Here is a 14,457-nt window from a genome sequence, read left to right as displayed (position 1 = left end):
CTGAAGACTCGACAATCAGGCAGGCCCGGCTCCCCGCGCCGCTAATGTATCCGTGTCACAGGAGCGATGAGTGACACTACAGGGTGCAATTATGAATGGTGGAGAAATGGCGCAGTTACCCCGTCCAGCGATAAGCCGAGGCCTGAACCCCGACTCTTGCCCAAGCCCCTGCCCTGACTGTGCCCCCATCAACCACAACATAAGTCGTTCACCATTGAGACTCACTTGTGGTTCATTTGTGCAACATTTAGAAAAAGCGCATAATTCTTCACTACCAGATTTGATGTTGCACTCAAAGGGTGGCCATGATGTCCGGGCCTCATACCCTACAGACTGGACACAACAGTGTGTGGCACCATGTGGCCGCCTGCGCAGTGGACTCCAGATTGTGCCATTCAGTCTGTATGTCTGTATTTCAGGACAGCGGCGCAGAGACATCACGCCAGCGCGTCTGCTGTGCGGAGCCTCAGTCCTTACAACGCAGGGAGCGGAGGAGCACATCGGGGAACGAGGCGAGGGGAGAGGGTTTATTCTCAGTTTATTCTTTATTTTTGTCAATCTGTACTTGGGAGAAAGTGTGGGAACATTATACTGTGTGGAGGGCTATAGTGGCATCATACTGTGAGGGGAAGCTCCATATGTAGAGGGCTGCGGGGTCCAACATACTGTATGACTGGAGCGGCGTGTGGGGGCATCTGTGAGTCGGGCTGTGGAGGTACAATACTGCGGGTGGGGCAATCTACTGTGTGTGGGGGCATCATACTGTGTGTGGGGGCATTATACTGTGTAAGGGAGCATCATACTGTGTGGGAGCATCATACTGTGTGTGGGGGCATCATACTGTGTATGGGGGCATCATACTGTGTGGGAGCATCATACTGTGTGTGGGGGCATCATACTGTGTGTGGGGGGCATCATACTGTGTGTGGGGGCTTCATACTGTGTGTGGGGGCATCATACTGTGTGTGGGGGCTTCATACTGTGTGTGGGGGCATCATACTGTGTGTGGGGGCATCATACTGTGTAAGGGAGCATCATACTGTGTGTGGGGGCATCATACTGTGTGTGGGGGCATTATACTGTGTGTGGGGGCATCATACTGTGTGTGGGGGGCATCATACTGTGTGTGGGGGCATCATACTGTGTGTGGGGACTTCATACTGTGTGTGGGGGCATCATACTGTGTGTGGGGGCATCATATACTGTGTGGGGGCATTATACTGTGTGTGGGGGCATCATACTGTGTGTGGGGGGCATCATACTGTGTGTGGGGGCATCATACTGTGTGTGGGGGGCATCATACTGTGTGTGGGGGCTTCATACTGTGTGTGGGGGCATCATACTGTGTGTGGGGGCTTCATACTGTGTGTGGGGACTTCATACTGTGTGTGGGGGCATCATAATGTGTGTGGGGGCATCATACTGTGTGTGGGGACATCATACTGTGTTTGTGGGGGCCTCATACTGTGTTTGTGGGGGCATCATACTGTGTATGGGGGCATCATACTGTGTGTGGGGGCATCATACTGTGTGTGGGGGCATCATACTGTGTGTGGGGGCATCATACTGTGTGTGGGGGCATCATACTGTGTGGGGGCATCATACTGTGTGTGGGGGCATCATACTGTGTATGGTGGCATCATACTGTGTGGGGGCATCATACTGTATGGGGGGGCATCATACTGTGTGTGGGGACTTCATACTGTGTGTGGGGGCATCATACTGTGGATGGGGGCATCATACTGTGTGTGGGGGCATCATACTGTGTGTGGCGACATCATACTGTGTTTGTGGGGGCATCATACTGTGTTTGTGGGGGCATCATACTGTGTGTGGGGGCATCATACTGTGTGTGGGGGCATCATACTGTGTGTGGGGGCATCATACTGTGTAGGGGAATCATACTGTGTGGGGGCATCATACTGTGTGTGGGGGCATCATACTGTGTGTGGGGGCATCATACTGTGTATGGGGGCATCATACTGTGTGGGGGCATCATACTGTGTGTGGGGGCATCATATACTGTGTGTGGGGGCATCATACTGTGTATGGTGGCATCATACTGTGTGGGGGCATCATACTGTGTGTGGGGGCATCATACTGTGTGTGGGGACTTCATACTGTGTGTGGGGGCATCATACTGTGTGTGGGGGCATCATACTGTGTGTGGGGACATCATACTGTGTTTGTGGGGGCATCATACTGTGTTTGTGGGGGCATCATACTGTGTGTGGGGGCATCATACTGTGTGTGGGGGCATCATACTGTGTGTGGGGGCATCATACTGTGTGTGGGGGCATCATACTGTGTAGGGGAATCATATTGTGTAAGAGAGCATCATACTGTGTGGGGGCATCATACTGTGTGTGTGGGCATCATACTGTGTGTGGGGGCATCATACTGTGTATGGGGGCATCATACTGTGTATGGGGGCATCATACTGTGTGGGGGCATCATACTGTGTGTGGGGGCATCATACTGTGTATGGTGGCATCATACTGTGTGGGGGCATCATACTGTGTGTGTGTGCATCATACTGTGTATGGGGGCATCATACTGTGTAAGGGGGCATCATACTGTGTGTTGGGGCATCATACTGTGTGTGGGGGCATCATACTGTGTAAGGGAGCATCATACTGTGTGTGGGGGCATCATACTGTGTGTGGGGGCATCATACTGTGTGTGGGGGCATCATACTGTGTGTGGGGGCATCATACTGTGTGTGGGGGCATCATACTGTGTATGGGGGCATCATACTATGTGGGGGCATCATACTGTGTAAGGGAGCATCATACTGTGTGTGGGGGCATCATACTGTGTGTGGGGGCATCATACTGTGTGGGGGCATCATACTGTGTGGGGGCATCATACTGTGTGGGGGCATCATACTGTGTGGGGGCATCATACTGTGTGTGAGGGTATCATACTGTGTGTGGGGGCATCATACTGTGTGTGGGGGCATCATACTGTGTGTGGGGGCATCATACTGTGTGTGGGGGCATCATACTGTGTATGGGGGCATCATACTGTGTGTGGGGGCATCATACTGTGTGTGGGGGCATCATACTGTGTAAGGGAGCATCATACTGTGTAAGGGGGCATCATACTGTGTAAGGGAGCATCATACTGTGTGTGGGGGCATCATACTGTGTATGGGGGCATCATACTGTGTAAGGGGGCATCATACTGTGTAAGGGAGCATCATACTGTGTGTGGGGGCATCATACTGTGTGTGGGGGCATCATACTGTGTAGGGGAATCATACTGTGTAAGGTAGCATCATACTGTGTGTGGGGGCATCATACTGTGTGTGTGGGCATCATACTGTGTGTGGGGGCATCATACTGTGTGTGTGGGCATCATACTGTGTGTGGGGGCATCATACGGTGTATGGGGGCATCATACTGTGTATAGGGGCATCATACTGTGTGGGGGCATCATACTGTGTGGGGGCATCATACTGTGTGTGGGGGCATCATACTGTGTGGGGGCATCATACTGTGTGTGGGGGCATCATACTGTGTGTGGGGGCATTATACTGTGTGTGGGGGCATCACACTGTGTGGGGGCATCATACTGTGTGGGGGCATCATACTGTGTGTGGGGGCATCATACTGTGTGTGGGGGCATTATACTGTGTGTGGGGGCATCACACTGTGTGGGGGCATCATACTGTGTGTGGGGGCATCATACTGTGTGTGGGGGCATTATACTGTGTGTGGGGGCATCACACTGTGTGGGGGCATCATACTGTGTGGGGGCATCATACTGTGTGTGGGGGCATCATACTGTGTGTGGGGGCATTATACTGTGTGTGGGGGCATCACACTGTGTGGGGGCTGTTAGTGCAGGTACATCTATACCTGTTACATACACATAGAGCAGAGTGACGGGTGTAGTCTGATTATACACTTCATATAAAGTGTATATATGCTGCCAAATTATAATGGCAGGGCCGTGCTGTACATGGCAGGGGTGTGCTGTACATGGCAGGGGTGTGCTGTACATGGCAGGGGTGTGCTGTACATGGCAGGGGTGTGCTGTACATGACAGGGCCGTGCTGTACATGGCAGGGCCGTGCTGTACATGGCAGGACCGTGCTGTACATGGCAGGGCCGTGCTGTACATGGCAGGACCGTGCTGTACATGGCAGGGGTGTGCTGTACATGGCAGGGGTGTGCTGTATATGGCAGGGCCGTGCTGTACATGGCAGGGGTGTGCTGTACATGACAGGGCCGTGCTGTACATGGCAGGGGTGTGCTGTACATGGCAGGGGTGTGCTGTACATGGCAGGGCCGTGCTGTACATGGCAGGGCCGTGCTGTACATGGCAGGGGTGTGCTGTACATGGCAGGGCCGTGCTGTACATGGCAGGGGTGTGCTGTACATGGCAGGACCGTGCTGTACATGGCAGGGGTGTGCTGTACATGGCAGGGCCGTGCTGTACATGGCAGGGGTGTGCTGTACGTGGCAGGGTCTTGCTGTACATGACAGGGCTGTGCTGTACATGGCAGGGCCGTGCTGTACATGGCAGGGGTGTGCTGTACATGACAGGGCCGTGCTGTACATGACAGGGGTGTGCTGTACATGGCAGGGGTGTGCTGTACATGGCAGGGGTGTGCTGTACATGACAGGGCCGTGCTGTACATGGCAGGGTCTTGCTGTACATGGCAGGGCCGTGCTGTACATGGCAGGGCCGTGCTGTACATGGCAGGGGTGTGCTGTACATGACAGGGCCGTGCTGTACATGACAGGGCCGTGCTGTACATGACAGGGCCGTGCTGTACATGGCAGGGCCGTGCTGTACATGGCAGGGTCTTGCTGTACATGACAGGGCCGTGCTGTACATGGCAGGGCCGTGCTGTGCATGGCAGGGCAGTGCTGTACATGACAGGGCCGTGCTGTACATGGCAGGGCCGTGCTGTACATGGCTGGGCCGTGCTGTACATGGCAGGGGTGTGCTGTACATGACAGGGGTGTGCTGTACATGACAGGGCCGTGCTGTACATGGCAGGGGTGTGCTGTACATGACAGGGCCGTGCTGTACATGGCAGGGCCGTGCTGTACATGGCAGGGCCATGCTGTACATGGCAGTGCCGTGCTGTACATGGCAGGACCGTGCTGTACATGGCTGGGCCGTGCTGTACATGGCAGGGGTGTGCTGTACATGGCAGGGGTGTGCTGTACATGGCAGGACCGTGCTGTACATGGCAGGGGTGTGCTGTACATGGCAGGGGTGTGCTGTACATGGCAGGGGTGTGCTGTACATGACAGGGCCGTGCTGTACATGACAGGGCCGTGCTGTACATGGCAGGACCGTGCTGTACATGGCAGGACCGTGCTGTACATGGCAGGGCCGTGCTGTACATGGCAGGGCCGTGCTGTATATGGCAGGGCCGTGCTGTCCATGGCAGGGGTGTGCTGTACATGGCAGGGGTGTGCTGTACATGGCAGGGGTGTGCTGTACATGGCTGGGCCGTGCTGTACATGGCAGGGCCGTGCTGTACATGGCAGGGCCGTGCTGTACATGGCAGGGGTGTGCTGTACATGGCAGGGCCGTGCTGTACATGGCAGGACCGTGCTGTACATGGCAGGACCGTGCTGTACATGGCAGGGGTGTGCTGTACATGGCAGGGGTGTGCTGTACATGGCAGGGGTGTGCTGTACATGACAGGGCCGTGCTGTACATGACAGGGCCGTGCTGTACATGGCAGGGCCGTGCTGTACATGGCAGGACCGTGCTGTACATGGCAGGGCCGTGCTGTACATGGCAGGGCCGTGCTGTATATGGCAGGGCCGTGCTGTACATGGCAGGGGTGTGCTGTACATGGCAGGGGTGTGCTGTACATGGCAGGGGTGTGCTGTACATGGCAGGACCGTGCTGTATATAGCAGGGCCGTGCTGTACATGGCAGGGCCGTGCTGTACATGGCAGGACCGTGCTGTACATGGCAGGGGTGTGCTGTACATGGCAGGACCGTGCTGTACATGGCAGGGGTGTGCTGTACATGGCAGGGCCGTGCTGTACATGGCAGGGCCGTGCTGTACATGGCAGGGGTGTGCTGTACATGGCAGGGCCGTGCTGTACATGGCAGGGGTGTGCTGTACATGGCAGGGCCGTGCTGTACATGGCAGGGGTGTGCTGTACATGGCTGGACCGTGCTGTACATGGCAGGGCCGTGCTGTACATGCCAGGGCCGTGCTGTACATGGCTGGACCGTGCTGTACATGGCAGGGCCATGCTGTATATGGCAGGGCCGTGCTGTACATGGCAGGGCCGTGCTGTACATGGCAGGACCGTGCTGTACATGGCAGGGGTGTGCTGTACATGGCAGGACCGTGCTGTACATGGCAGGGGTGTGCTGTACATGGCAGGGCCGTGCTGTACATGGCAGGGCCGTGCTGTACATGGCAGGGGTGTGCTGTACATGGCAGGGCCGTGCTGTACATGGCAGGGCCGTGCTGTACATGGCAGGGGTGTGCTGTACATGGCTGGACCGTGCTGTACATGGCAGGGCCGTGCTGTACATGCCAGGGCCGTGCTGTACATGCCAGGGCCGTGCTGTACATGGCTGGACCGTGCTGTACATGGCAGGGCCATGCTGTATATGGCAGGGCCGTGCTGTACATGGCAGGACCGTGCTGTACATGGCAGGGGTGTGCTGTACATGGCAGGGGTGTGCTGTACATGGCAGGACCGTGCTGTAAATGGCAGGACCGTGCTGTACATGGCAGGACCGTGCTGTACATGGCAGGGCCATGCTGTATATGGCAGGGCCGTGCTGTACATGGCTGGGCCGTGCTGTACATGGCAGGGGTGTGCTGTACATGGCAGGGGTGTGCTGTACATGGCAGGACCGTGCTGTAAATGGCAGGACCGTGCTGTACATGGCAGGGCCGTGCTGTACATGGCAGGGGTGTGCTGTACATGGCAGGGGTGTACTGTACATGGCAGGACCGTGCTGTACATGGCAGGGGTGTGCTGTACATGGCAGGGGTGTACTGTACATGGCAGGGGTGTACTGTACATGGCAGGGGTGTGCTGTACATGGCAGGACCGTGCTGTACATGGCAGTGCCGTGCTGTACATGGCAGGGCCGTGCTGTACATGGCAGGACCGTGCTGTACATGGCAGGGCTGTGCTGTACATGGCAGGGGTGTGCTGTACATGGCAGGGCCGTGCTGTACATGGCAGTGCCATGCTGTACATGGCTGGGCTGTGTTGTACATGGTGGTGACGTGCTGTACATGGTGGTGCCGTGCTGTACATGGCAGGGGTGTGCTGTACATGACAGGGCCGTGCTGTACATGGCAGGGGTGTGCTGTACATGGTAGTGCTGTGCTGTACATGGCAGGGCCGTGCTGTACACAGCAGGTCTGTGCTGATGTACCGCTCCTGGTATCTGCAGCACAGGCGCCGTGCTGTACATGGCAGTGCCATGCTGTACATGGCTGGGCTGTGTTGTACATGGTGGTGACGTGCTGTACATGGTGGTGCCGTGCTGTACATGGCAGGGGTGTGCTGTACATGGCTGGGCCGTGCTGTACATGGCAGGGGTGTGCTGTACATGACAGGGGTGTGCTGTACATGACAGGGCCGTGCTGTACATGGCAGGGGTGTGAAGTACATGGCAGGGCCGTGCTGTACATGGCAGGGCCGTGCTGTACATGGCAGGGCCGTGCTGTACATGGCAGGGGTGTGCTGTACATGGCTGGGCCGTGCTGTACATGGCAGGGCCGTGCTGTACATGGCAGGGCCGTGCTGTACATGGCAGGGGTGTGCTGTACATGGCAGGGCCGTGCTGTACATGGCAGGACCGTGCTGTACATGGCAGGACCGTGCTGTACATGGCTGGGCCGTGCTGTACATGGCAGGGGTGTGCTGTACATGGCAGGGGTGTGCTGTACATGGCAGGACCGTGCTGTACATGGCAGGGGTGTGCTGTACATGGCAGGGGTGTGCTGTACATGGCAGGGGTGTGCTGTACATGACAGGGCCGTGCTGTACATGACAGGGCCGTGCTGTACATGGCAGGACCGTGCTGTACATGGCAGGACCGTGCTGTACATGGCAGGGCCGTGCTGTACATGGCAGGGCCGTGCTGTATATGGCAGGGCCGTGCTGTACATGGCAGGGGTGTGCTGTACATGGCAGGGCCGTGCTGTACATGGCAGGACCGTGCTGTACATGGCAGGACCGTGCTGTACATGGCTGGGCCGTGCTGTACATGGCAGGGGTGTGCTGTACATGGCAGGGGTGTGCTGTACATGGCAGGACCGTGCTGTACATGGCAGGGGTGTGCTGTACATGGCAGGGGTGTGCTGTACATGGCAGGGGTGTGCTGTACATGACAGGGCCGTGCTGTACATGACAGGGCCGTGCTGTACATGGCAGGGCCGTGCTGTACATGGCAGGACCGTGCTGTACATGGCAGGGCCGTGCTGTACATGGCAGGGCCGTGCTGTATATGGCAGGGCCGTGCTGTACATGGCAGGGGTGTGCTGTACATGGCAGGGGTGTGCTGTACATGGCAGGGGTGTGCTGTACATGGCAGGACCGTGCTGTATATAGCAGGGCCGTGCTGTACATGGCAGGGCCGTGCTGTACATGGCAGGACCGTGCTGTACATGGCAGGGGTGTGCTGTACATGGCAGGACCGTGCTGTACATGGCAGGGGTGTGCTGTACATGGCAGGGCCGTGCTGTACATGGCAGGGCCGTGCTGTACATGGCAGTGGTGTGCTGTACATGGCAGGGCCGTGCTGTACATGGCAGGGGTGTGCTGTACATGGCAGGGCCGTGCTGTACATGGCAGGGGTGTGCTGTACATGGCTGGACCGTGCTGTACATGGCAGGGCCGTGCTGTACATGCCAGGGCCGTGCTGTACATGGCTGGACCGTGCTGTACATGGCAGGGCCATGCTGTATATGGCAGGGCCGTGCTGTACATGGCAGGGCCGTGCTGTACATGGCAGGACCGTGCTGTACATGGCAGGGGTGTGCTGTACATGGCAGGACCGTGCTGTACATGGCAGGGGTGTGCTGTACATGGCAGGGCCGTGCTGTACATGGCAGGGCCGTGCTGTACATGGCAGGGGTGTGCTGTACATGGCAGGGCCGTGCTGTACATGGCAGGGCCGTGCTGTACATGGCAGGGGTGTGCTGTACATGGCTGGACCGTGCTGTACATGGCAGGGCCGTGCTGTACATGCCAGGGCCGTGCTGTACATGCCAGGGCCGTGCTGTACATGGCTGGACCGTGCTGTACATGGCAGGGCCATGCTGTATATGGCAGGGCCGTGCTGTACATGGCAGGACCGTGCTGTACATGGCAGGGGTGTGCTGTACATGGCAGGGGTGTGCTGTACATGGCAGGACCATGCTGTACATGGCAGGGCCATGCTGTATATGGCAGGGCCGTGCTGTACATGGCTGGGCCGTGCTGTACATGGCAGGGGTGTGCTGTACATGGCAGGGGTGTGCTGTACATGGCAGGACCGTGCTGTAAATGGCAGGACCGTGCTGTACATGGCAGGGCCGTGCTGTACATGGCAGGGGTGTGCTGTACATGGCAGGGGTGTACTGTACATGGCAGGACCGTGCTGTACATGGCAGGGGTGTGCTGTACATGGCAGGGGTGTACTGTACATGGCAGGGGTGTACTGTACATGGCAGGGGTGTGCTGTACATGGCAGGACCGTGCTGTACATGGCAGTGCCGTGCTGTACATGGCAGGGCCGTGCTGTACATGGCAGGACCGTGCTGTACATGGCAGGGCTGTGCTGTACATGGCAGGGGTGTGCTGTACATGGCAGGGCCGTGCTGTACATGGCAGTGCCATGCTGTACATGGCTGGGCTGTGTTGTACATGGTGGTGACGTGCTGTACATGGTGGTGCCGTGCTGTACATGGCAGGGGTGTGCTGTACATGACAGGGCCGTGCTGTACATGGCAGGGGTGTGCTGTACATGGTAGTGCTGTGCTGTACATGGCAGGGCCGTGCTGTACACAGCAGGTCTGTGCTGATGTACCGCTCCTGGTATCTGCAGCACAGGCGCCGCTGCTCCTGTAATAAGTAATGAGGAACATGGCGCAGAATGCTCTGCTGCACCTCCCGGAACGTCTGCTTAGTGACTGCTGCACCTCCCGGAACGTCTGCTTAGTGACTGCTGCACCTCCCGGAACGTCTGCTTAGTGACTGCTGCACCTCCCGGAACGTTTGCTTAGTGACTGCTGCACCTCCCGGAACGTCTGTTTAGTGACTGCTGCACCTCCCGGAACGTCTGCTTAGTGACTGCTGCACCTCCCGGAACGTCTGCTTAGTGACTGCTGCACCTCCCGGAACGTCTGCTTAGTGACTGCTGCACCTCCCGGAACGTCTGCTTAGTGACTGCTGCACCTCCCGGAACGTCTGCTTAGTGACTGCTGCACCTCCCGGAACGTCTGCTTAGTGACTGCTGCACCTCCCGGAACGTCTGCTTAGTGACTGCTGCACCTCCCGGAACGTCTGCTTAGTGACTGCTGCACCTCCCGGAACGTCTGCTTAGTGACTGCTGCACCTCCCGGAACGTCTGCTTAGTGACTGCTGCACCTCCCGGAACGGCTGCTTAGTGACTGCTGCACCTCCCGGAACGGCTGCTTAGTGACTGCTGCACCTCCCGGAACGGCTGCTTAGTGACTGCTGCACCTCCCGGAACGGCTGCTTAGTGACTGCTGCACCGGCGCCGTCTTATAAGACGTCACTTTCCACACAGCCAGGACCTTACTACCCCGGGTAATGCCATGTATGAGGGGCCGCACGGGCGAGCGCTCCACTGACTATTCAGCTGTGTCCATACAGGAGAAGCATATGGCGGCCGTCACTTATCCCAAATCTGTGCACTGCAGAAAAAAGAAACTCAGCAGCACTTCCCAGCACGTGCACATTGTGATGGCCGCCATACTGGTGACCTCTGCCCACCATAACATGGCAAAGATGGATGGCTGCCGCAGGGAACTCTGGGGGCCGCGCTTCTCATGTGCAGAGGTCGCCATCATCTGACCAATCTGTGTGCGAAATGCCTGACATTTATAAGTACAGTCTATATGGCGGAAATGATGAGTACGTCACATGCCCTGGTGCACACAGCAGCTGCTGCGCTCTCTGATCGCTGCACACCTCACATGCCCTGGTGCACACAGCAGCTGCTGCGCTCTCTGGTAGCTGCACACGTCACATGCCCTTGTGCACACAGCAGCTGCTGCGCTCTCTGGTAGCTGTACACCTCACATGCTCTGGTGCACACAGCGGCTGCTGCGCTCTCTGGTAGCTGCACACGTCACATGCCCTTGTGCACACAGCGGCTGCTGCGCTCTCTGGTAGCTGCACACGTCACATGCTCTGGTGCACACAGCGGCTGCTGCGCTCTCTGATCGCTGCACACGTCACATGCTCTGGTGCACACAGCGGCTGCTGCGCTCTCTGGTAGCTGTACACGTCACATGCCCTGGTGCACACAGCAGCTGCTGCGCTCTCTGATCGCTGCACACGTCACATGCCCTGGTGCACACAGCGGCTGCTGCGCTCTCTGATCGCTGCACACGTCACATGCAATGGTGCACACAGCGGCTGCTGCGCTCTCTGATCGCTGCACACGTCACATGCCCTGGTGCACACAGCAGCTGCTGTGCTCTGTGGTAGCTGCACACGTCACATGCTCTGGTGCACACAGCGGCTGCTGCGCTCTCTGATCGCTGCACACGTCACATGCCCTGGTGCACACAGCAGCTGCTGTGCTCTGTGGTAGCTGCACACGTCACATGCTCTGGTGCACACAGCGGCTGCTGCGCTCTGTGGTAGCTGCACACCTCACATGCCCTGGTGCACACAGCAGCTGCTGGGCTCTCTGATCGCTGTACACCTCACATGCCCTGGTGCACACAGCGGCTGCTGCGCTCTCTGATCGCTGCACACTTCACATGCCCTGGTGCACACAGCAGCTGCTGCGCTCTGTGGTAGCTGTACACGTCACATGCCCTGGTGCACACGGCGGCTGCTGCGCTCTCTGGTAGCTACACACGTCACATGCCCTGGTGCACACAGCGGCTGCTGCGCTCTCTGGTAGCTGCACACTTCACATGCTCTGGTGCACACAGCGGCTGCTGCGCTCTCTGGTAGCTGCACACTTCACATGCCCTGGTGCACACAGCGGCTGCTGCGCTCTCTGGTAGCTGTACACGTCACATGCCCTTGTGCACACAGCGGCTGCTGCGCTCTCTGGTAGCTGCACACGTCACATGCTCTGGTGCACACAGCGGCTGCTGCGCTCTCTGGTAGCTGTACACGTCACATGCTCTGGTGCACACGGCGGCTGCTGCGCTCTCTGGTAGCTGCACACCTCACATGCCCTGGTGCACACAGCGGCTGCTGCGCTCTCTGATCGCTGCACACCTCACATGCCCTGGTGCACACAGCGGCTGCTGCGCTCTCTGGTAGCTGCACACTTCACATGCCCTGGAGCACACAGCGGCTGCTGCGCTCTCTGGTAGCTGCACACTTCACATGCTCTGGTGCACACAGCGGCTGCTGCGCTCTCTGGTAGCTGTACACGTCACATGCCCTGGTGCACACAGCGGCTGCTGCGCTCTCTGGTAGCTGCACACTTCACATGCTCTGGTGCACACAGCGGCTGCTGCGCTCTCTGGTAGCTGCACACTTCACATGCTCTGGTGCACACAGCAGCTGCTGCGCTCTCTGGTAGCTGCACACGTCACATGCCCTGGTGCACACAGCGGCTGCTGCGCTCTCTGGTAGCTGCACACTTCACATGCTCTGGTGCACACAGCGGCTGCTGCGCTCTCTGATCGCTGCACACCTCACATGCTCTGGTGCACACAGCGGCTGCTGCGCTCTCTGGTAGCTGCACACGTCACATGCTCTGGTGCACACAGCGGCTGCTGCGCTCTCTGGTAGCTGCACACTTCACATGCTCTGGTGCACACAGCGGCTGCTGCGCTCTCTGGTAGCTGCACACTGCGGTTTGCCCCTGTTCACACTTGCTCCATTCTCTAGGGCTGCTGGTCAGTTCTCTTGCAGATAGCTGTGTACTTACATGCTGCCATTGGTCGAGTATTAATGGCCGATATCGCAGGAAGAACTTCAGTGGGAAAGACTCGGGGTCTGGCCAGGTGGACGGTGTTTGCCAGGTGACCTCCAGCCGCCGGGGGTTCTTATGGACGGGCTTTGCCAGCACATTTTCTGGGGGGTCGGGTTTCACTGTGGACACAAAATACATCATTAGACCATCCATTTGTTGTCCGAATGTTTCTATTCACAATTCAGCAGTTATTTCTTCGATGTCAGCTCAGCACACAGGAACCGAAGAGCAGAAGAATAACAGCAAAACAGACTATTCCTAAGATTCTGAAACCAGGTGTACACACGGCAGACTCCAGAATCGCAACAAATATCATCGGCTGCAAGACATTATCAGAACAGAAGCCAAGCATTAAACACAGATAACAGGTGAAGATGCCAACAAACCGCGAGCAGACGACAAACACGGAGCAGCAACACAGAGAAAACACAAAGGAACTGACAAAGATACAGAACCAGAACCACACACAGAACCCGCAGCTTCAGCAGCATTAAAAAGGTGTCACTTATAGGAGGAGAAAGTTTACTAGTGTATCCAAATAACAAAAAAAACAGTATAACACTTCCCCTACAGCGGGTGACATAAGCAATGAACAGGTCACCAATACATTTCACTAAATACGTGCAATATTTTTCCATGTGTCATTTCTCTTATTTCATCATATCTTCATGTATGAACATATATGGTTTAATTTCTTTGCCTGTGTAGATTGGATGAGTTGTTACCAACATCTAGTGATAAATTCATGTCAATAGCACATCTAAAAATATATTCTTGGAAAATTGGAGACATGTTCAATACTTATTTTACAGACTGTATATACAGGAATATAACTACTATAATACTGCCCCCTATGTACAAGAATATAACTACTATAATACTGCTCCTATGTACAAGAATATAACTACTATAATACTGCTCCTATGTACAAGAATATAACTACTATAATACTGCTCCTATGTACAAGAATATAACTACTATAATACTGCCCCCTATGTACAAGAATATAACCACTATAATACTGCCCCCTATATACAAGAATATAACTACTATAATACTGCCCCTATGTACAAGAATATAACTACTATAATACTGCCCCTATATACAGGAATATAACTACTATAATACTGCCCCCTATGTACAAGAATATAACTACTATAATACTTGTCCTATATACAAGAATATAACTACTATAATACTGCCCCCTATGTACAAGAATATAACTACTATAATACTGCCCCCTATATACAAGAATATAACCACTATAATACTGCCCCCTATATACAAGAATATAACTACTATAATACTGCCCCTATGTACAAG

At 56.2% G+C, this 14,457-nt stretch overlaps 1 protein-coding gene across 4 annotated transcripts in view; it reads right to left on the bottom strand.

Annotated features, from left to right (window-relative positions):
• Positions 1 to 14,457, bottom strand: part of CNTFR (ciliary neurotrophic factor receptor) — a 624,317-nt gene that overhangs the window by 82,477 nt on the left and 527,383 nt on the right. For all 4 annotated transcript variants that reach the window (XM_075330032.1, XM_075330023.1, XM_075330008.1 and 1 more), the window contains one exon: positions 13,090 to 13,253. In XM_075330032.1, coding sequence (XP_075186147.1) covers positions 13,090 to 13,253 — 164 coding nt within the window. The remainder of the gene's footprint in view (positions 1 to 13,089; positions 13,254 to 14,457) is intronic.

This window comes from Anomaloglossus baeobatrachus, chromosome 1 (genome assembly GCF_048569485.1).
Source record: "Anomaloglossus baeobatrachus isolate aAnoBae1 chromosome 1, aAnoBae1.hap1, whole genome shotgun sequence".
Classification (NCBI taxonomy): Eukaryota; Metazoa; Chordata; class Amphibia; order Anura; family Aromobatidae; genus Anomaloglossus; species Anomaloglossus baeobatrachus.
The sequence above is the reverse complement of the archived record's forward strand: the minus strand, read 5'-3'. Positions and strand labels throughout refer to the sequence as shown.